At 41.3% G+C, this 23,778-nt stretch overlaps 4 protein-coding genes across 5 annotated transcripts; 2 read left to right on the forward strand and 2 right to left on the reverse strand.

Annotated features, from left to right (window-relative positions):
• Nucleotides 1-421: 421 nt before the first annotated feature.
• LOC135495349 (prolyl 4-hydroxylase subunit alpha-2-like) lies at nucleotides 422-7,386 on the forward strand. Its single transcript, XM_064783858.1, has 11 exons — nucleotides 422-1,799; nucleotides 1,962-2,128; nucleotides 2,798-3,129; nucleotides 3,394-3,445; nucleotides 3,798-3,976; nucleotides 4,304-4,468; nucleotides 4,854-4,927; nucleotides 5,193-5,358; nucleotides 5,870-5,956; nucleotides 6,125-6,290; nucleotides 6,647-7,386. The coding sequence occupies exons 1-11, from the start codon at nucleotides 1,615-1,617 to the stop codon at nucleotides 6,730-6,732; spliced, it is 1,659 nt and encodes a 552-aa protein (XP_064639928.1). The 5' UTR covers nucleotides 422-1,614; the 3' UTR covers nucleotides 6,733-7,386.
• LOC135495350 (Y+L amino acid transporter 2-like) lies at nucleotides 6,728-16,093 on the reverse strand. Its single transcript, XM_064783859.1, has 11 exons — nucleotides 15,976-16,093; nucleotides 13,864-14,272; nucleotides 12,827-12,952; nucleotides 12,365-12,464; nucleotides 11,531-11,575; nucleotides 11,088-11,211; nucleotides 10,655-10,758; nucleotides 10,232-10,328; nucleotides 9,816-9,965; nucleotides 9,127-9,304; nucleotides 6,728-8,840 (listed from the first exon to the last, which is right to left on the reverse strand). Exons 1-11 carry the CDS (start codon nucleotides 16,021-16,023, stop codon nucleotides 8,752-8,754), a joined length of 1,470 nt encoding a protein of 489 aa, XP_064639929.1. The 5' UTR covers nucleotides 16,024-16,093; the 3' UTR covers nucleotides 6,728-8,751.
• A 554-nt stretch (nucleotides 16,094-16,647) lies between these two features.
• LOC135495501 (ras suppressor protein 1-like) lies at nucleotides 16,648-20,674 on the forward strand. 2 transcript variants are annotated; one of them, XM_064784218.1, is made up of 8 exons: nucleotides 16,648-16,817; nucleotides 17,230-17,280; nucleotides 17,565-17,632; nucleotides 17,858-18,029; nucleotides 18,223-18,305; nucleotides 18,498-18,612; nucleotides 18,850-18,982; nucleotides 19,201-20,674. In XM_064784218.1, the coding sequence occupies exons 1-8, from the start codon at nucleotides 16,712-16,714 to the stop codon at nucleotides 19,283-19,285; spliced, it is 813 nt and encodes a 270-aa protein (XP_064640288.1). In that variant the 5' UTR covers nucleotides 16,648-16,711; the 3' UTR covers nucleotides 19,286-20,674. The 2 variants fall into 2 exon arrangements, with proteins under 2 accessions (XP_064640288.1, XP_064640289.1); XM_064784219.1 differs by lacking the exon at nucleotides 16,648-16,817 and adding an exon at nucleotides 16,946-17,048.
• Nucleotides 20,675-21,711: 1,037 nt separating this feature from the next.
• Nucleotides 21,712-23,778, reverse strand: LOC135495306 (cytochrome P450 1A1-like). Its single transcript, XM_064783769.1, has one exon. It carries the CDS (start codon nucleotides 23,776-23,778, stop codon nucleotides 22,222-22,224), a length of 1,557 nt encoding a protein of 518 aa, XP_064639839.1. The 3' UTR covers nucleotides 21,712-22,221.

Here is a 23,778-nt window from a genome sequence, read left to right on the forward strand (position 1 = left end):
CATTAATATGAATGTTTGTTGGCTGTGCAATCGGCTAAACAGAATTTTACTTTTGAAATCTTAATATATCGTATATATACAGCTCGGTGATTTTATTGAAAATGTTTGCAGTTGATTTAAATGTTTGAATGGTTTAAAAACAAAATTTTTAGAAGCGAGGTCAACAGGGTCAAAAGCTTGCGGTATTCCCGGGGGTTTATTGCGTGGTTTTGAGCGAGATAAGGGGGTCTATTCGCCACGCGCGGGTCACGCTCTGTCCTCCGAAAAAACACCCTCTATCACGCGTTTTTTCTCCAGCTGATATTTAAGACAGCTACACCGGAATCATCGAGTTGTTGCTCTCATGTGGCTAGGTCAAATAATGGGCCATGAGTTACACATCCCTGTTCCAACCATGTGCTGGACCTCAGGACAACTGGACGCTCGATCCGTGCTGTTGCCTGCATTATAAACGTTTAATTGATCTTATCTATGGCAATGGGTCTTCGACATATATATAGCAAGCAATGTGGCCCTAAATACCGTTCATTTCGTGTTTAAGCTACATGTATCTCTTCAATAAGGTTGTATTAGACAATGGTATATCCCGTTTCAACTTGCCCGCTTCATGGGTAATTTGCTAGTTCATTCAATTATCATAGGTAGCGCTGGTGGATTTTGTAATATTCTAATTTATCTGGAATTCTAATTTTAATTTAATTTCTCCAGGTGCTCTTCTAAATATACTGATGGGATTATTGTTGCCAGCAAGTGTAAACGACACAAAAATATGCAAATTAGCCAAGTGTTGAATATCAAGCAGGCTTATTGATTAAAATGTGAGTCAGTCAACTCTGAATAATTTTTGGCTCGCCTGTGATAGTATATACTGTATGTTTATTCGTACTTTCAAATTGAAACGTACAGTTACGATTGCAAAAGAGAATACAGAGTTGGGTGCAAGTGCAGGAATACATCAACAATCTGTGTATATAAAGTATAAATGTTAACCCGGACTGTAAACACCAACATACTAAACATATACCGTACTGTTATATCAACCGGTACTCTAAGATCACCCGTTACACAAAAACGTTATCAATATGTTAATCTCCTCTATTGTCAAAATCTGACCCCCTGTCTCCCTCATTTCAATCAACTCCCCAATTAACAGGGGACACAGCTTAAACCCACGGACACAGTAAAACATCGATTGATCTTGCATGGTTGCTTGGAACTATGGAACGGTCGATAGAGTACAAAATCATTCAGTGTTTTGTTTTGTCATCCTCTAAAATCACTACTGCAGAACTTGACATTAAATTCATTTGCGACGAAAACTAGTGCGACGTGTAAATACAAGAAAAAATGTATTGCATGATGCCAAAAGAAGACATTGCATGTACCACCACGTGTTCACAAGGATCAATTGTGCATCTGTCGCAATTCCCTATATTCATATGACATTGTCTCAAGAAAACCTGCTGCATGACTGGTAACAAAAGGAACAGTGAATTGCCTGAGTCTAATATCTAGTCATTAAAATCGATGTGACTTGCTACATTGTGATTTTTGATATTAGATTATATGAAGAGCGACTAATAGATACAGTTGTCCATGTAACAGTGTGGAATCATGGCTTCAACAAGTTGGCTTTCTGTACTTCTGTTTTTCCTTATGTTTCGAATAGGGATTGGACAACTTTTTACTGCAACTTTTCGACTAAGTTCAGCTTTTGAGGAAGAGATTAATACTACTAAAATGGTACTTGAACGTATGAAAAAGGACGATAGCGATACCGCACTGAGTGAATTTGCAAGGTACGTATATTTCAAAACCCTCTGGTGAGAAAAGGTTACTCGCTACAAATATTTGAGAAAAAAACATTAGTTTGGAGTTTACTTGAGAATGCATCAGAATGAAATTTATGTCGCAAAATCAAAAATGGTTTAGGTTGAATTTTATTTTAGTTTTTTCTTCAGTTTCATCGAGGGAACACATTTGAAGCATTCGAACATAGGCCAGGATTCGACAGTGACCTATATGGCACACCCAATCAATATTTACCACGTCATAAAACGCATGGTCATTGACTGGCCAGAGAGAGTGGAGTCGCTTGGTCATGTGGCTGACATTCAGGGAAGTCGAGGTAAACTCCCTCTCCAGTCGAACCAATACTAGCTTTAGGTTCCAAATGTTGACAATAGGGGGCTTTTGCAAGATAATTCGTCTTCTAATCAATGGCTATAACTACCATTGGTTCGTTGTAGCTTGATTTTTGCCACAAAATACATGCCTCAAATAGTGTAACTCGTTTAGTAGCGATCATTAGGCTAATAAGGAAATGCTCTGTATCTCCTTTATCGTGAGGATATCATAACTAGATAAGGTATCATTTTGTTCGTCTTGGTATACAGTGAAACAATAACAATTAGTATATGAGTTCAGGAAACTTTTACCCACCCTTTTGAAAAAGAACTTGAGTTTTCCTAATTTCTGAAGTTCCAAATTCTTAGTCTTTATGAATTCTTGGTAATAACAATGCCACGTGTATCTTACATGCACATTGCATGTACCCGCTCAAGGTGTTCTCGAACTTTACGTCTGAGCTGTTTATTAATCACAACTTACTGTTACAAATAATTCTGGTCAGGGAAGAAGGTAGAAACATAAACATCCTACTCGGTTCAAAAACCGAACAAAACCTTAACTCGCCAGATAACAGACGTAAAAATCGAATTTTCATAAATTTTTGGAATCGCAATAATATAGAAGCAGAAAAAATTACAAGTAACGGTTATCTAAATGTTCTTTTCAGCACTCCTGGACGAACTATTAACAATCACAACGGGCGAATTATGGCCTCGCCCCACAGATTTCGAAGGTGTGACTCTACAATTAATCTCAATACAGGCAGTCTACTTGCTGGACATCGTGGAGTTCGCTACGGGGACTCTCAACGGCACCCGCACGGAACCGCTTACGCTTGATGAGATTTTCTCAATCGGGAGATTTGCCTATGATCGGAACCTATTTTATGAAGCTAGCTTGTGGTTTAGGGGGCTTGGGGATTGCTTTAAAAAGGGTATAAAAGGAGAAGTAGCCACGATGAAGAAGGCACTGAAGAATTTGGCAAGTGCTTATCATCGGGTACGTACGAAGCTTCATCATGACGTTTTACTAAACGTATATGATGCAGTTTGTGAGACCTACATGTATTCCGACGTCGGAGTCGGGTATTGCCTGTACAGACTTTTCTGAGTAGCATCATAAAAAACTGGTTTAATTCAGTCCATTTTTCTTCCGTACAACCTTCACTACTACTTGTAAGTTCGTGTGGCGATAGTCCATGGCATTATATTTTTTTTGCAATAATTCACTTTGTGAAGACAAAGTTCTATCATTTTATTCCAGTACGAAAACTACATCAAATCAGTCGAGGCAATAAACGAGGCATTGATGTATGGTAAGTAGTGCATCAGCACTCGATGCATTACCAGTAAGCGATAGTGGGCATGTCAGGGAAGGGCATGAAATCAGGAATAATTGGTCCACTCTTCTAAACATTTATTGAACAAAAAAAAGTACAAAAGCTGTACCTAAGTTCAGAGATTCTTATTATAGATCTCTGTCGTATGCTGTAAGATGAGTGTGAGCAATGAATTTTTCTTTAAAAAATATGACCATTGACATGACAAAAATCGTAATGATGATTATTGTCAAATTATCAACTTTTGCAGCTGATGCATACTATTGCACAAGTGTATGATATCGACCTATGGTACAGGCATACATTAAGAACGTTTTGCTTCTTTCAGAGCCAGATGACCAATCTCTAAAGAATGACTTAAAATACTATGTTGAAAAGTTAGAAGCTGCACGTAACGAGGGCAAGGAGCCCGACAAGACCCTTAAGCTAAATCCATCCGGGAATGAGGTCCCATATAGAGACAGCTTTGATAACTATTACGCCTTGTGTCGCGAGGACATAAAGAGGGTATGTGATGGTACACTCTCAGAAATTAAGGTCAATGCAATGAATGGTTTTTCACCCAACACAAATATGCATCCCATCGAGGTTTTTCAGGGGGCATATTTGTGTTGGCCAAAAAACCTTCAATGGCTTTTCCGAAGCTCAAAAACCTTTATTTCTAAGGTCAAATTGAAGCACCATAAATGAACGACTTTAATCATTTAATCATCACAGTGAAGCATCACCTATTAAGTCAAAACTTGGCATGCAAGCCACTTCTAATTTTCTTTATACAGTCCTTAAATTTCAATTCATGGTTAAAATCGATACGATGAATCTTCCTACTTTCAGCCACCGCTCTACATGAAAAGACTGAAATGTCGCTGGAAGAAGACGTTGGTGCCATACAGGCCAGCGAAACAGGAATTTCTCAACATTCGCCCCCCGGTGGTCTTATACCACGACGTCATCTCTGACAACGAGATTGAACAAGTGAAAAACATAGCTAAACGAACAGTAAGTACTATTGTTACTCGTAATTGAAATTCTGTTAGAAACGATAATAAAGGTATTGAAAAACTCCCTCCGAACTTTTCCAATGGCATCCACGGTTTGTCGTCTGCTGATTGGTCACTGACCAACCTGGAACTTAAATGTAGTTCCATATCGATTTGCGGAGCGTGTCAATTTGAGGCGCATGGTGTCCACAAATCTATTTTCAGACAAATAAGGTACTCTATCATTTCAAAAGTTTTATCTGATATTGGAAAAGTGTTTCTCACAAGAGATAAAATTGTTGACGATTAAATCACTACAGCGTTTAGTTTCTGGCTAAAGCCTATGTGCAACCAATGTACAGAGAATGTAACCGTTCTTCGAAAGAGCATTCATTTCGTTGCAGATGACCAAATCAACTCTTGCGGTGCCTCAGGGTACTGGTAATACTTTGAACACAAACATCCGGGTTAGTGAAACGTAAGTAAAACAACTATATCCTCCCAAAGCATGTCTGTGTCGAGGATGACACTAACACGCATACTGTCACCAAGGAAGTTTTATCAGATTTTATTGTTAAATAGTACCTACTTGCTCTTACAAATAGGATCTAAAACATGACCTGACGGCCACTTGCGATTCTTATCCCGAGATGATGATTAAAAAGTCCTTCTTGACATGGACTTGAGGGCATTAAATTCTCAGTACTCGATTACAAAGTGACAGATTTTCCTGTCTCTTACAGCTCGTGGATCGATGATAGTCGCCGCGTAATAGCGAGGATAAGCCGAAGGGTCCAGGAAATAACTGGTCTGAGTACCAAGTTGGCGGATGTAGCTCCTCATGCTGAGCAGATGCAAGTCCTCAATTATGGAATCGGCGGCATGTATCAGCCTCGTCATGATTACTTGGTAAGTTCAGTCAAGATTGTATGTCAGCCCGTCGAAACCTGGGAGCCCCACTTTTTTTTATAAAACCCCATATCAAATAACGGCAATCAGAACTTTGTCAAATCTGTGTCTGCAGAGCAGTTCCTGTTCCAGGCTTCATGAATATCTAGGGAAACATGCACGAAACTGGGCCTTATTGCCGAAAACGGATATTGAAAAGGCTCGTATGTGCTGTACATTGATGTGCCGCCACTTGTAATATTACGCTCATGCTGATCTCTAATAAGGGTTTTCGCAAATGTTGCGAGGCAGCTTTGGACATGGCTTGCGAATTTCAGGCAGACTTATGGTTACACCACATGCTAGTGCATTGTTTATTGCAGTTAAACGATTTTTCAGGTATCCTGTTTGGAGAAGTCACGGTCCTGCTGGAAGTAATTTTTTATGAAAAACCAACATATCCCTGCCCAAGTTGTCCCTTTAACATCTATATTTTTTCAAAGATGGATCAATTGAACATTCTGTTTTCTAGAATTCAGATCCCAGGAGGAACAGGCCTAAGGAGGACCCATACTTCCTAAACGGTGCAGGCGACAGGATCGCCACCTGGATGTTTTATGTAAGTAATGCACTATTGTTTTAGACAACAGTCAACCAGCAAGCTAGCCAGTCTGGTTAATATACTCCTAAAAAAAAAAAATCAAGCGCAAAATATTAAAGAAATTAATGAAGCGCCACAAAACGACATGGAAGAAAGTGAGTTTGATTAAAAGAGTGATATTTTTAGGGAAGTGACGTTGATGTTGGAGGGAACACGGTATTTCCACTGCTGAATGTAACGGTGCCAGTGACAAAAGGAAGCGCCGTCTTTTGGCCAAATATGTACCTCAACGGAACAGTTGACTGGCGTACTCTGCATGCCGAATGTCCAGTTGCCATAGGATCGAAATGGGGTAAGTTGCCATATCGGACCGAAATGGGGTGCAAATTACAGATAATGCCGGGTCAAGGAGAATACCTCAAGTTGGTTACGGCGGAGTTCACACGGCGTGAAGAGGTACCACAGAATTCATTTATCATTTGTCACAGGTTCATGAAATATATGGGCTCTAGACGGATGTGTATTGCCTCGACATCACATATCTTGGCGGCGTAGAAGACTGTTCTCCTGCATGGCTTGCGACCAAGACCATCGAATCTGACCAGGACCTAGTTACTTTTCAGGATTACAATGTGCATGTACCTTTCAGGAATCACCCTGTACATCATCGGGGAGACGACAGTTGTAATATGTTATCTTTTTTTTCAGTGATGAACAAATGGCTGCGAGAGAACGGACAATTCAATAAATGGCCATGCTCGACTAACAAACGCAAAGCGATAAAACTGATTTAGTTCGCAGAAAGACATCCTCTATCGTATCTACTGCATTGTTTATTAAAGTATCTTCCACTTGCAAAGATGACTGTTATATCGTTGGCTGGGAAAGAGTTGTGGACGTCCAATCTTTTACCTGAGGTAAAATGGTGTCATTAAAGCCATCACTGAGAATATTTGATTATATTCGGAGCGACTGGGAAAGTTAGATGTCGCCAGATTAGCTAAATTGATTGTGCACAGCGGACTTATGAAACTGTAACCTGTGAAGTGAGACCTCATTCTTGCGCATGCGTTCAGACATATGTTTTTGTATTATTTTAAACCTGCAGAAAAAGGATATATTCAGCACGAAGTTTGCTTCTGTTCTTCTTCAAATAAAATACATGAAATGGTCGTGTAGGCAATTGCCATCAGGCCAAGTGAAAAAACAACTGTCTACAATAACGGCAACTTCTCAGCAGCTTATTTTATGCTTGTATAAAAGAATTTAAAAACAGCTCATACCGTCATTCCTTTCTATCAAAGGTAAGCCTTTAATAGCAAGGCTAAAATTCGAAATTAAATTTGTGACTTCAATTAATATGTAAATGATTTGATTGCATACAAATTTCAACAGGCTGTGGTCCAGACCACGATGGTGTCCAGACCAATAAATACACCTATATCAAATTTTCGTCTTACTGTGGTACAGTGTACGTTCTAATTAGGCCTACTCTACTACCAGACAGTGTGTGTAAACAGTACAGTGTGGAAGTATGTAAAACAACGCACAAGAATAAACCACGTTTTCTGAGGCACCTGAAGGTCACACTTACAAATTATTATTTTTCTACCAATTTATAATACAACGATACACAGTCGTTCATGTACACATAATATCAGTATAATCTGGGTTTGTACGACTTGGTTTACATAGGCTTTTCGGTGTCACCCATGACATGAACATCGAAAAGGTAATTTTTTTTCCAACCAAGGTCATTTGATGTAATATTCGAGCCATTCAAGTCATGGGAGCATCTGCGCACAGCGCAAAATTAGTCAAAATCATGCCACAGACGAGGAGGAGGAGGAGGAGGATGATGAACGGACATGCTCGTGTCAAGTCACGTGATGTGACATGTGACATCGTGAATCCAATGTAAACACAACCTTTATGGTGAGACATGAGTGTAATGTTTTGTCAGCGGAAGAGTTGTCTTCCCCGAAACCACACGGTCATTTGGTGGCATAGCGGTCACAGTAACTATACACTTAAGGACTATAGGCAGCAGCTTGGGGTGAAACTTGTAGGTATGATCAGTTGCAATGTGCTGTGAGATAAAAGAAACACCTAATCTACTAGTAACCTACCTGGCTCCTGCCAGGTAGGTTACTAGTATAAGAGGTCGGCGTGACACCAGACGGGCAAAACCTTTGGCCAGATACATACATGTATATACCATCTACGCATATACTTTTATGATACATTTGGCATGCATAAATGATTGATATACAATAAGCCATCCAGGTAGCATTCACCTCTGCTGCTGCACTTCTTCACTACAGCTTAGTTTTCCCACTAATGCCGGGAATTTCTTTCCTTGTTGTAGCTACAAATGAAGTTATCGAGTATAGGGCAAGAGGCAATCGCTGTTGAGTTGAAAGTCTGGACCATCTACGATCCTATGTTTTCTTGTTCCAGTTTTCTTCCAAGAGGCCTAAAAACTATCTTTGCCATCTCCCACCTGCTCCAGACTATTTTCACGGCGCGAAATACCAATTGGCATCGAAAATAGCTTTCCAGTAACAGTGGACCTATCCGACCTTTTGCGAGTGTTGACATTGAGGGGTGAAAGGTGTGCAGTACACCCCTCAAGATCAGTTTGAGAAAGGATGGGTGGTCTAATGCTAACGGAAATCTTTTTCCCAAGCTCAGTGGTGCGGTCATCAACTGGGCACCTGGATTTCGAGCAAATCCTATATACATAATACCCAAAAACGGCACAAGAAGATCGTTTCGTCATGATGTTTGCACGCGCCATCCTCGCTCGATGCTCAGTCTGTTTTGTCTTCACTTGTTGGCGCACTGGAGCCTTCCTCTGTTACGGCATAGAGTAATTTCTGGGAGCGGATGGTGAAATTCACTGAAAAATAAAGCTTCACGTGATTAAGCTGAAAATTCAAATTAGTTATACTGAAGAACTGGGTAACGTTTAAGTCTGTGTAAACACTAGCGTTAGTTGTACAAAAAAATGTTTTTTTTCAAGCAGTATGAACTTGTGTAACACAAAGCTTCTTGACGAGTGTTAGAGCCGTAGTGTTTACACCAACAGAGTTAGATTTTATCATGAATTAGCTAGAAGTGTCATAAAGTACAACTACAATGAACACCTATCGGGTTGTTTTCGAGTGAGACTTTCGTTAGCTCACCTATAGATTTCTTGATAAATTTTGGTTTGTTCCTCCATCGTACTCCGATGAGATAGACTGGGATGCCTGAGGCCACTATACCCATACCAATAATACATTCCAGGGGAGAGCCAAACAGCGGGAATAGGACCAGGAAGACACATATGAACATAAAGATGATGGGAAACGTCAAGTTGATCTGCAAAAGAAGAAATACCTTGTTAAGAAACTTAACGTGATGAGATTTTAGGTTAACAAAGTTATTGTGACCTGTGCATCCTAAAAGTGACGATTTAGTTCCATATCTGACCCAATATTTAACTTACCCAACTTATTCAGTTTGTTCTGTGCATTGAGAGGCGAGTATGTCCCGAGTAGTTTTACAAGAAGCTGTCGCATTATGATTAAAAGATCCAGCCTAAAAGACAACGCCTCCCCAATCTCAACGACAAAATAGATCGGGAATATTTCTTCTACTACTTTTATGCTGCAGTTAAAACATCCTGTATGTCTTCTACGAATATATAAACCCCCGAATACTATACCCATGAACCTGTATTGCATGATTCTGCTTCAAGTCGTTGGTCTATACAGCCGGGTAATTCAGCTGTTATCAAACAAAATGTGTGATTATCACATGGCTAATAATGAAATGCAATTTTTCAGCGGCGCTCTGATTCCTACAATGCTGGCTTTGACACCAAACATACCTTAATTGGCCGATAGAGGTCGGGTCGCTTCCAGCGCAAGTAGAGTAACCCAAGGATTGAAAGCCCAATGAAGGAGGATTCCACGAAGCTGGTGTAGTTGATAAGCTTATATACGTCGCTTGTGCACAGATAGACAAGAGAACAACAGCACTGAAAAGAAGAAAGAAAACCTTAATGAGATTATTACATCTGACTTCCGGGTGGTCAGGTTTTTCTTACCTGATCATATCAATAAATACCCGTCACTGGATATCAAATGTCCTCATAATCATTGCTGTCATGTGGGATTAGACGAGTTGCATGACAAACGACCCAAATGCTTATACATCAGCGATAACTTTAACTTTAACTTTCAGATTATATTCGCAACCACCACTCCCCCCCCCCCACCCCATCGAATATTGATACAGACCTACCCCAAATATCAAGGCGGGTATAGGCGTGAAAAGCTTAACGTTGATAAGCGCCAAAGCATCTGGGAGGTGGCCCTGTCTAGCACCAACGAAAAACAACCTGAAAATAAGAAGCGTCAGCGTTATGAGGCCTACGACGCCGACGTGATATCAACCGACTAAACTTTCCTTAAGCTGGACAATGAGAAGGCACATAACGATCTCATTACATTGCTTGTTGCATTTCATGAAGATCACATTTTTTTGCAAGCTTAAGCTGGATAACTTAATTGGTACATAACAGCATTTTCTACATAGTGACTATCACATCATGGCTATAACGCTTTCAAGCATGCATTAAAAAGTGACAGCTCTTATCCCTTTATACTAAATTTAACTAATGTAATTATAGTCCATCAAACAGAGTAAACCGTCATTGAGATATACCTTGCTGATGCAAATATTGCTCCATTAAGACCTCCAAATGTTGAACAAGCCACAAATATCGGCATGACCCAGGCCATCACACCAAGAGTTTTGTCGGCAAAGCTCTGAAACGGAGTGACGTGTTTTAGGTGATTGCACGTGTACATTTTCTTTGTGACGATAGATGAAGTAATTTACCAAAAAGAATGATAGAGCTTTTTTCACTGAATAAATTATTTTTTCATTTGCCACCTACGAAACCAACAAGAAGCTGACCATATCTTCGGATTTGGACTTTAACCATGTAGCTTCAGACCACTGCCTCTTCATTTTACTAGGTTCCGTGTGTATGTGAGAGTATACATGCCATTGCCAGTGCCGAACCGAATCTCCAGAACTTAGTCTATGCGCTATTGTTCAGATTTGAGGCAACAGCGTATTTAAGTGTCCTTACCACTGCTACGGCGTTCGAATCCAATAGCTCCTGGGGTGTTAGTACAGTGAAGTAGGCGACATTTGCAAGTACGTAGATCGTGGTTACAAGGGGCATCGAGATCCAGATCGCTCGTGGCAGGTTTCTGGAGGAAAGTTATGATAGTTGTCAAGAGGCTTGGGGGCTGCCTCGCTATACAGAGCTAAATAACCCCGGCCAGGGGTTACTAACGCTGTGAGTACTAAAAAAGGAGAGAGTCATCCGGATGATTAATTTGGAAGCAGTTAGGTGTTCTGAAAAGAAACGTCCGTAGCAGAATAAACCACGATTCACGAAGTTTACCAAGAAGCTGTCTACTGTACTTGGAATTACTGGGAACATTAAAAAAACCTGTCATCGGCCTAGCAATGAAATTCTACTTCCCCTCTCTAAGCATTGCAGTTAGACGTTATCTCCGACCTTACTTGTGCGGCTCCTTGAGTTCCTCCGTGACAAAGTTGAGGTAGTTCCTGCAAGAGAATCAGAAACAATATGATTGGTCAACACGTATCACTTTACACTCTTAGAAATTAAGGTTTTGAATGCGGACCCCTTAGAGGTTTTTCGGTAGGATGAAAAGCCCTAGTGGTTAAACCACCATATAATCTTCATTTCGTTGAACAACCTCCACTGCGTGCAAATTTGTGTTGGCCAAAAACACTTAAAACCCATTTCCAATCGCTGCGTCTACCTCCCTTAAATACCACAGTATATTGTAGAGTGAGCGCAAAACGTATAGTATTCAGAGGATGTATTTGTAGTATTCACTGTCAGTAATAGATGGTTTCATGCTTAAACTATCGATGGGCGAGTACGACGACGTAGACCCAATTGTTAAGTGACCGCATTTTCCATGACAGTGGAACCATAATCAGTTGATTGAAAACTACTTAAATGTGATAACCTGATAATTGTATATGGTAAGTTAACCCAATTGCGGCCATCTTCTCGCATTATAGGTCTGCAGTTAGAAAACCTTATGAAACTGTGATATAAATGATAATCGGGATGGTCAATAATTGCTGGTCATGAAACATCAGATAGATTCCAACTAAACTGATCTTGAATCTAGGGGCAACTCGTAAATCTAGCTATAGGGCTAACACGACTTGGACATGAGGGGCGATGCAGTTAAGGGAGAATCTCCCCGGACTGGGGACAACTCGCAAACAAGACAGCGCGCAAACTAACATCCGCTAACATGCTTACCAGTGCGTCAAAATAGAGGAGGTTCAAGTGTCAACCATGCCTTTGCTTACCATCCTGCGTAGGAGAAAAGTCCGGAATAAAATGCCACGGCATAGGACGCAGGCTCGCTGGACGAACCTTCGAAGGGATCGCGGAAATTCTGTGTTTTTCCTGAAATTGCGACAAACATGTAGATTTAAAATTTACCGAAACATTTAATAGAATTCGGATACTTTGCGTTATCAAACTCCTTGATTGTACAGCATCAGAACCTTGGTGCAATTACAACCCTTAAGTAGGCTCGACTTACGTTTGACCGTGAAAACTGCGTAATCTCTACTTCCTCGAGTCACACCCCTCCCCTACATTGCTGCTAATCCCTTCGCATTGGGATGTTGGTATACATACTCCGGCGCGGTGATTGTAGTGTGGTGAGGCAGTCCTACGCTTGTCTGCTTTGGAGATTGGTCGGTATAGTGTGTCCTTTTTCTAGTCATTTCTATATGCATAACAACAAGGTGCTGAGTACTCACCGAAACCCATTTGCACGAACCCTGTGATTATGATAACGATTAACGCCAAGACCTTGGTCACGGTGAAGATGTCTTGCACCCGCGTGGCCCATTTTACATTCGCACAGTTAATGAAAGTTAGGAGACCTGAAACGCAACAATGCAATGTTATTTCGAAACTTACACCACAGAAGGCGCTTTTGATAAAGGGGCTGGGGCTGGGGGTATTCACAGTGAAACTTTAGCTGTATGACCCCAATGTCAGATGACCCCAGACACCAAACTTCGGTCAGATCTTGTTCTTGGCTTAGCCACTAGGTGGCCAAAACTGAAAACATGAAAGGTGTCCATCGACCATTTCTTACGATATTGACGTGTTTAGCCAGTTCTGAAGGGGAACCTGTGCAAAATGCATATTGTACTTATTTATGCCTACAACTGCGGCATGCATGGTACGAAACCTGACTGACTTTGCTTTGGTATATAATGTACTCTCCATCTGTAAATATAAACACAAATCTTGCCAGGGTCAACTAGATGTTTAACATCATGCTTTACATCCAATGTAATTTGCCATCAAATCATATTAACCGCAATCAGCTAATTAATTCTGCTCTTGCCAATAGTAGTACATTTTACCAAATGTTTCAATACGCTGTACAATTGAAAATCTATAGTGTAAACAACAGTGGCAAAAATCTAAGGTACGAAAAGGTTTCTTGCAGTGACAGTATTTTGATTGTCTTTGTCATCAAGTGCTATCGCATCTAAAATGTACCTCCTTGTTTCCTGTTGCGCAGACCTAAACGCAGACTCCTGCGAAACTTGTGTTGCAGAATTCCGCCGTAGTAATGAGTCGTGCAGTAATCTGGGCCCGTTTCATTCATGCTCGCTTTCATACCGACTGAGGCGCAGGAAATAAAGGGGCAGTGTATTGAGCTGGCGATATTCTCTTAAAGATGGCCGCCAATACCGACACTGACTCGGCCGCTTACTACCCCGATCGGAAAGCCACATGGGCCTGCATCGTTTCACGCTGTAACACTGACATTGCTTACCTATGCATAATGCGGCCACCAGTCGAACCGCGCTGTCGGGGATGACGCAATCCGGAAAGAAGGGTTGCAGAATATAGTTGGCAAAAGTCAAAGCGGTAATAGCATTCCCGACGGGCACGATTACCAGCAATGCAACCCATAAATACAAAAATGCTGGCAATGGTCCGAAGGCTTCGTTTATATAGGCGTAGTCAGCTCCCGATTTGAGGATGCACGTGCCTAGCTCAGCATAACACAACGATCCTATCAATGATATGACACCACATAACGTCCAGATGACGAGAGACCCGAAAATGCTTCCAGATTGCAGCAGGACCCCTTTTGGCGAAACGAAGATTCCACTTCCGACGATGACGCCGACGATGATGGCGACTCCGTTGTGTAGGCCGAGGTTCTTTTTCAATTTGACCTGGAACAAGAATTATCTATCTTGAATCGCTTTTGAAATCAATGGTATATAACCCTCAAAGCTGTGGCGCGATAGAGGTTTTGCTGCAAAGCTGTGCAAAAAGGTTATGTTCATTTTGTCATCGGATTTTCAACTTCACTAAACGCGACCACCCCGGTAACGCGACCAGTCAACCTCTGTCCCATGAGTGGTCGTGTTACCAGGGTTCCACTGTACTAGTATTTGATCGCATTATCACTTTTGCCGCTAATTGCGGTTCCAGTATGGCAACGAGTCAATCACAATACCTATTATAGACAGGACTGATAATCATCATTTATCAGGGTTTTATATCAGCTCATTCCAGAAGATCTAGAACTGATGAGGTGTAAACACCTTGGTGTCAAGATGGAAGATGTCATACTGAACTTCCAGCGGTATTGCCTCCGTGGCCTCCGCCCATATTGACGCGTGTTCCCTGTAAGCTGAGCAATGTCAATACATTGAGGGTCAAAATGGAAGATGTGCGACTCTGACCTTCTGGGTTGATGCTCTGGAGAATGGAGTATGGGAGTATGGAGTCGGGTTACAGCGAGAGTGGTCAGGCTCCCGCACTTTAGGCAGTACACATATGTATAGTCGAAACGGCGGGTGCAGTGAAAGGCGAACTATCTCGTTTGGGCGACAACACGCCGTCCGAGGATTCTTTGCCTGAGTGGTAACAGGCACATTAGAGAACCAACATTTTTCATTTCACCAGGCCATGGCAATTGAAGGCAATCGAATGCCATTAACGTGTTTGAAATGATATTGAGACCGTTTGGAACACGATTGCTTATAATTGAGAAACCAGATGACTTAGTAATTACCCGGGCGGGATAAGTGCTTATGATTACCAACGTATATACACTTCACGACTCCCAATGAGTAGAGAGTTGACATTGATGTGACCTTCACCGGACAATTTCCGTGTGAACAAAATATTAATCATCAAGCTAAGGAAGAATTTAGCCTAATTTTACTTCAATTCGATATTGAAATACACTTTATGGAACTAGATCAGACATCAAACTAAGATAAATGTAAGCAAAATACTTCGGCACTCTCTTCGGTTTGTAAAATGTTCTACCGAGGACTTATCAGAATCCATGCTATATAATAGATAACTGCACTAGTGAGGTTGACCATTAATTAAATAAATTTAAAAGTACATCGTTGGCAAATGTACTTCTTGCTTACATTTTCATTTTCAATGCCTTGGCGAACTCTCAAAATCGCAGATTATAAATTAATGCGAAGTTCTGTTATGAGACTTTGCAAACATATCGGATCAGTAAGGTGTGAACTTGTCTGAAGAAACATGATTTCAAAATAATTCATTTGCCTTAGTTATAACAGTTTTTTGCCCGCGTGAATGGCGTTTTTACGGAGCGATCGACCACCCAAATATCACGAGATCAAGAGAGGCGTGTGGTTTTACCAGGCTGTAAGCACGTCTTCAAATCTTTATGACTGTTTCAAACAACATACATGAATATGGGCATTCAGAATTTTAGCAAAGCGTTTCAGACAGGTCACAGCTGCTTCCGTCAGCTCTAATCGATAGAGACGGTTGAAGCTGGTGACAGGGCTCGATCCAATCAATCATATCCAGAGCTTTATGGACAACTAAAATCGAACCCCTTGAATTGCAACAAGCTGTTCTACATCCAAGAAAAGCTTACCTTATCCGAGTCCGAGTCCCCCTGAATGTTAACTGACGCCTCGCTCATGATGCCTTGCCGTTGTGGTTCAACATGAGTCTAAGCCTCTTCTAAACTGCCTCACCAATATTCCACTCCAATCATGTGACCAAAAACCGAATGTGGGACGGTATCTAGGTCAATGCAAGGCCTGTAGTGTTCCCCTCGGCTGTGTCCAACTGTCAGCTGCCTTAAGTAGGCCGTATTGGCAGGCAGGCAAAGTCTGATTTTATAAATATTGCATGCACAGATACAAATAGGTAGGCTATCAGAAAAAGCAAGTAGGAAACCTTCCATAGACCTTCTTGACAGATGCAGGCATATGAATTTAGGACGGGCCATTTTTTTAATAAGTTAGATTACGAAACTTCATATCCAAAACCTCCTCTGTGGGGCGGGAAAAAATTCCATCAGACTCAAAATCTATGTGGGGCGGGGGAAATAAACTAACATGCTTTTTTTAATCATTTTTAGTCTCAGGATCCAAGAACAATTTCTAACGGACATTTTCCCCCTGGACGTTGAAAAAGTCGAACCATGCTGTCCCTTTAAGAAACTTCACGGCAGTAGTGGAAATCGCAAATCAAAACTACCCAACACTACCACTCACGGCAACGAATATTAGTTTATGAAAACACCGCAATGTGGCAGGAAAGTGCTTCCGGTTCTTGGGAGTGTCAAATTTTTCCAACAATTTCCACTTTCTAACTTAGTAATCATGTCGAAATTGAAGAAAATTGTTGAAGAAGTTAAGGAGCATGGCTCCACTGAACTAGATGCTATCGATAAAAGCATCGTAAACCTGCTAGATATTCCAGGAATACGTAAGTAATGGATTGAGATTCCAGACCAAGCACCTCAGGCTGACTCGCAGTGACTGTGCAGTGTGTCTGTGACTCCGTAGGCCTACTCTCTCTCAGCAGAAGCTGGTCAGCAGATTTCTCAGGATCTCACATCGGCTATCCACCATCGACAAGATAATCATGATATATATACAAATGAAGATGTACGAACTACCATTGGCATTGATTGACTGTGTAGTGTACTGTATTACTGTAAGTGTTGTTAATGTTTGTGTGCTGAAAGTGAAATTTTGACGTGAGAGTCTCTCTCATCATCTCACATCATCTCACTGTGAATCTGCCTTGAATCGCCTTAAATTTACTTTCCACAGCTTTCTACTCTTTTTGTCTCAGAATGGGTTGAGTCATGAATTAATTTTTCCTTCTATTCCAGTAAATCTGCATCAACTGACACGTCTTACACTAAGTCATAACAAGATGGTTGGTAAGTTCTTTATTCATTATCACCAGACCAATGATTGTAACCACAAGGTGATGCTGATCTTCATGGTTAAACTCAAAGCCCAAGTAGGGAGCAGCACTCTGTAGCTGCTCCGTCTTCTCCGCAACAATATTTTGGGCCAGGTGCTGTAGCCATTTTTTGACAAAATTGCCATCAAAGCTTCAACATTACACTTCTGCCTTCACTTGACTTTTGCAAGTTCTTGCATTTTCAACCATTTCTTATCTGCCAATGCTTTTCATAAAAATGTAGTATATTCCTTGCAGTCATACCACCAAGTATTGCCGACCTAGTCAACTTGGAAAACCTGAACTTCTTTAACAACCATATTGAGGTGAGGAAAATATTGATCTAGGGACATTAAGAAATCCAAAACGCTGCCTCTAAGAATACTAATTTGGCTTTATTTGAAAATAGTTATCAAGCAACAGTGATTTGGCTGGGTGAATGCCTTTATATCTGTGTAATTTGTTTAAAATGTTAGATGAGCCTGCTTAACCGCTGAGGAAAGGAAGACAAGTATCAGAATTATACATGTACAGGTTCATTTCTTTTCTAGGAACTTCCAACTAGCATCAGCAGTTTACCAAAATTGAAGATTTTAAATCTTGGCATGAACCACCTAGACAACTTGCCCCGAGGCTTTGGTGCTTTCCCCATGTTAGAAGTGCTTGATCTGACCTACAACAATCTCACAGAAAGGAGCTTCCCTGCTAATTTCTTCATCCTAGGTAAGTTTTAAAAAGTCAAGAATTGACAACCGGGTTGATGAGGTGTCCGATAGATATGCTACAGGAAGGCTGAATGCAGAAGAAGAGATGTCATATGAGATTACTCCCATGCCATGAGCGAGTTGTTGCCGTAAGATGCCATTTTTTTCACAGTGAATGTTTTGCTTATCTTAATCCTGTTGATTCCTTTCAGATACTCTACGAGCCCTGTATCTTGGTGACAATGACATGGAATATGTGCCTCCAGAAATGGGGCGGCTGAAATGTTTACAAATAGTAAGTACTTTATGGTGTACATGATGGTACAATACAGACAACTTGAGAGGCGAGTTTCAAAAAGTGATTGCCGCGCAACACTTTTATTTTACACTTCAGTGAATAACTGTAAAAATTCTGTTCAACTGTAATCTTTGAAAATTGTGTCTGGTTTAGCGACAGAGGAGTGCTTCATTATACTATTATTTTCAGTTGGTGCTGAGAGATAATGACCTTGTTGCTTTGCCAGCAGAACTCGGTGACCTCACACGTCTGAAGGAACTCCATCTCCAGGGAAACAGATTAACTGTTTTGCCCCCAGAATTAGGTAAGTTGCGACATTGTAACCTGAATTTTTTATGCTACCATATGTGTGAACCATGGCTTACATTTTTAACGTGATTTTCAATCTGTTCGCTGTGATGAGATGAATGGCTCCAAGAGTAAAGTGTCATTGTCATCCCTTGTTTTCGAAGGCTGTGAAATTGAGGCATCTATTTGTAGTGAGGATTAAACATTCTTAATCAAATTACCAATATGTTCAAATAGTTGTTTACTGTTTTAGGTAATCTTGACCTTGTCGGAATGAAGCAAGTCTTCAGAGGTGACAACAACCCCTGGGTCATCCCAATAGCGGACCAGTTTCAGCTTGGTGTCTCACATGTCTTTGACTACATCAGATCTGATACATACAAATAGTGAGTTTTTGTTTTATTTAACCCTTTCACTGGTGATCACTAAGGTTGCTGCTGTTTTGCATAAACTTGTATGTTTGTCATCTGAACTCTACGAGGTGTCATTTTAATCTAATTAGAGGCGATTGTGAAATTTGGGTCTGTGATAGAGTGAAGTTTCATTGGTAAATTTGCACCTTTATTACAAATTTAGTATTAGTATTTCTTATTCTTAATTACAGTCTCTACAACCGTCATATTCAAGCTGGGGCCGCCCCACCACCCAGGACGGCGGACAAGAGCAAGAAAGTGAGCCGAAAACGTTGAGAAGTGTTCAAAAAGAATCTCAAATATTGGTGCTTAAGAAGAAGTTTCAGGGGCCTCTTTTACACATGAAAGACTATGGGTGTAGGGTGAGGGGTTTTATCCTACACAGGGCAAAATTGTTCAATTTTCTGCGTGGAATCTGCAGCAGTTGATTGAAAAATCTACAAACACCATTTTTCGTATAAAATACATGTGGACAATTTTGCCTGGTGTAAGTTCTCCTCTTCTTAATTAGTTTGAGTTTTTGAAGACTAATATAACAGTCATACCCAGCTGTTTAGATTATTTGAAATACCTTGATGGGGAATCTCGGCAAGAAACAAAAAGTTTGAGGAAACAAAGCACTTGCACTTTTTTATCATCTCAACCAAAATTTTGCAAAGTTTTAAAAAGATTCCTCAAAATTTTGTTGTTATTCAGATTCATGTGAAATGCCAATTTGGTGTCAAATTATTACTAATGTACTATTTCATTGTTTTTGTTGTTTTTATATGTTTGAATGCAATGTTCTATCATGAAATATACTGAATCTGTTTTGAGTTATTTGACTTCATAATACATGTAGTTCTGAACATAAGAAACATTTTTAATGAGGAAGTGGACTTCTGATGAGTCCTTACAGATGGCGCAGTGAGTCGCATACCTTTTTAAGGCCCATCAGAACTTTGTAACAACAATGCCCAACAGCATTCGACCACACATGACACATGCCAACAGAGACAGCAAATGGCGTCGCAGTCTAAGCACAACAATGGGGTGGATGTTGCTGGTTACTTTTGCTGTGGTTGTTTCAACACCTTTGTTGTATTTCCGTAGTAAAAGGAACCTTTCTATGAGCCCTGAAATGTGACTCGCAGCGTGCCCTAGCAGATTCGATTGACCACTATATCCTGGTTTAATTGTGGATGTGACAGCCATAGACAGCAATGTTCAATAAGTTTTATATACACCAATGTTGAAGAAGGCTTTTGAAGTCAGATTCTCTAAGTCTAGTGGTAGTCCTATTGTAATTATTTAAGCATATATCGATGTATCTAGTGAAATGCATGATCACCTTCTTAAATGGTGTATTAAATGCATGGACACCTTCTGTAATGGTGTAATGAAATGCATGAACACCTTCTGTAATGGTGTTGTTTTAGTGATGCACTGTTGAACTTGAGATTACTATCACTATTGGTATTGCTTGTAACTTTGTCTTGAACTTTCAGGAGCATGTGAGATTGAGCCTTCCAATGAGTGTTTTATAAACAATTTCTTATCAAAGTTAAATTGATTTTTCTGTCCTTGTCAAAAGAAATTAAAATTTGTCTAGAAAGGCTTACCAGTACTTCTTCCGTCTTGTCATATTGGATATTTTATAAGTATTAAAACATACTGTATTGTTAACGAGGTCCTGTCAAGTCCTTTATTAACTATGACTACACAGGGTCGGATCCAAGTCTCTGAAAGAGGCCACAGGGCCTTGACTTTTCAGAATGAATTTAAAGTTTTTTTTCAAAATGTTGAAATTCATCAACAATGACGCATGGATCGCGCAAGAGGTGTTTGGTTTTGCTGATATCAAAACAGACGTCCTCAGAAGTGACTACGTCCCCCAGCCAGGATCTCCTGGCATAAACTGTGTACCAGTTAAAGAAAATTACCAGTTTCTAATGCATGCAGAACCTAGGTAACGATGAATGTAGAATATTCTTCATTTGCGGGCTACCCTTTCCATACATGTCCCCTTCGTTTTACTCCCCTGACCAACAAATGCATGGCTCCTAAGTTCTCGACCCAATTTCACTGTGCCCGTATGTAGTATATACAGTGTTATTGTTCAGTGGAGGAAGTATGAAGTCTAGAGAGTATCGGTCGTCTGTGTAGGACAGGTCATCCTGAGATACAGATGCAGGTTTTTGATACTCCTACCTCGTATACAAAATATCGAGAGGCGGAGTACATTGAAAGCCGCCCGATATGTCAGGATGAGGACACGTACACTCCCGTCGCATTGGATGACCGGCCTCGTCCTGTCGGGATCCAATTAAGATGGCATAATGGACTGGTTGGGAATCAAAGGACATGTGACCTCGCCCATCCTTTCTGATCAGATTGTGACCGTGATGAACGCTGTTGGTGACGAATACAAAATTGTCTCGACAAAAGCGTGGCCAAGGAATTACGCCGCATGGTACATTGTTGATCAAGGATTGTTGATCTTCTCTTCAATGATGTCATCTCGGGAGGCCCAGGAGCTGGGTCCAATGATCCACGTGGACGATCTTCTGCATCGAGTCATCAGATTTAAAACCCGCGCCATCATGAAGCTTGACATTGAAGGCTAAGATGGAAAGGCTTTAAGACATGTAAGAAAAGGTTCAAATTCCGTACGTCTAAAAGGAATCGTTGAAATCAACAAGGACATGCACAGATGAGCCCGATACACCAGCTTTTATCTTTAATGCTACATATTCTATCTAAGTTAGCAAATTTTTGTGATACATATTCTATCTAAGTCAGATAATTTTTGTGACCCATTCGTTGTTGGTTCGTGACATTGTGCGCCTAAAGTCTTTTTACATGCAGCTGCATACTCGAAGTGAGGTTGTTTCGTTGTGAAGGAGACACTTGCACTAAGGACTTGTAATGGGCCCGGACAAATATCACGAAGGCCACGTGCAATGCCAACTAATTATCCAGGCAGCACGAATATTCGAAGAATTAGCTAACATTAAAGGGAGACTATAGGCATGAGCAAGGTCAGATTAAGTTACACGAAGTCGCCGATAGGGGTCTCTCCTATCTCACAGTTCATCGACGCTATTCACACGCCTATGAGGAATATACCAAACAAAAGCAAGGTACCTCTAACCGACGTGCACAGTCACCTGAAGAAAACAATCCGATCCAATTTCAAATAGTCCCACTTTAAGGAGACACGTCCCAGATAGCTAATCAAGTCCTCTTTGCGACACAATAACCTTGTAATCATTTGGCTTCAATGTCAGGCCATATTTACTGTTCAATTTGATCGTGTCGCCATCAACTGGTTTGAAAGTGCACCTCTGAAGCAGAGTGGTGAAGAACATGAAAACCTCTAATCTGGCGAGAAGCTCACCCGGACATTTTCTCTTGCCGCAACCGTAGGGAAAGAAGGAGAGTTTGTCAACAACACTGCCGTCTGGCTTCAGGAAACGGTACGGGTTAAATTTTTCCGGCTCAGGAAAGACATTTTCGTCATGATTCACGGACCAAAGGTTAACAAAAATGAGTGTTTTGTCGGGGATGTAAATTCCGTCAAGGCTCGTATCACACGTGGTGGCGTGGGGCAGGGCGAAAGGAAAGATACACGAATGTCGCATCGTCTCGATAATGCAGGCTTCGGTGAACGGAAGGCTCTGAATGTCGTCTGCTGAAGGGAAACGACCTTTACCTATGACCTGGTCGATTTCCTTTTGTACTTTCTGTTGGAAATCTTGGTGAGCCGCCATGAAAAGTATGGCCCACATGATCGTCGTTGAGATGGTGTCGAACCCTGCGCCGATCATCTCCTGAACTGTTGTTAAGATGTGCTCATCGGTCAGCCCGACTGCCGCCTTCTCCTCTTCTGGGGTCTCTTGGACAATTCGGATGAGTGCGTCTGTGATATCTCGAAGTTCCCCTGGGATATAAGTATCCAGATGTTCCTGACGTTTCTTTAAGCAAAAGTTATCCATCGTGTTCAGGATTCCGATGAATCTTTTGAACGACCCTTTTGTGAAATGTCGCATCCATGGCATGATATCTACGGGGTTACCCGCACCGGCAAACCGCATGAATTCATCGTTCATCTTCACGAGGTGAAGAAAATCCGGATCGTCGCGCTGGTACCGCTCGCCGAAACACATGGCGCAAATGATGTTGCCAACCGAGAGATAGACTTCGTTGTGGGGATCAACAGGGACTGTCGTGCCGTCAGACGATGAGCCGAGTGCCACCAGGTTACTTACGAGAAGCTTCGCCTCGTCCAGGATGTTGTCTTCAATCGGATTCTGTTTCTTGTTTGCAAACATTCCCAGAGCATTCTGGGCAATCTTCCGATGCATCCGCCATCTTGGGCTCAGATCTCCAAAGCCCATGCTTTTGCCATTTGCAATGAAGTTGAAAGAATAAAAGTCAGGTCTACCGGCAAAGTCATCTGCCTGTTTTACCAGTGCCTTTCGGACCGTGTCGTATCCATTCAACACCACGGTGGGCCTGCTCCCGAGAGTCAGCTGATAAACGTTGCCGTAGGTTTTACGGTACGCCGTTAGTGTCTTGTGGGGCTCCCGCCCTAACTGCAGCAAGTTCCCCAGCACTGGGACTCCGTACGGTCCGGGGGGACGGCGAAGATGGCTGGGTGTAATGTCCTTCTCAGCCAACCCTTTCGCGCCAAGTCCAACGCACAGCAGAATTATAGCGAGTAGGATCAAAAGTTGCGGCGAAATATCAACCGTTGTACTCGACAGCATTAGATCTACAAGCGTCAT

Source organism: Lineus longissimus, chromosome 11 (genome assembly GCF_910592395.1).
Source record: "Lineus longissimus chromosome 11, tnLinLong1.2, whole genome shotgun sequence".
In the NCBI taxonomy this organism is placed as follows: Eukaryota; Metazoa; Nemertea; class Pilidiophora; order Heteronemertea; family Lineidae; genus Lineus; species Lineus longissimus.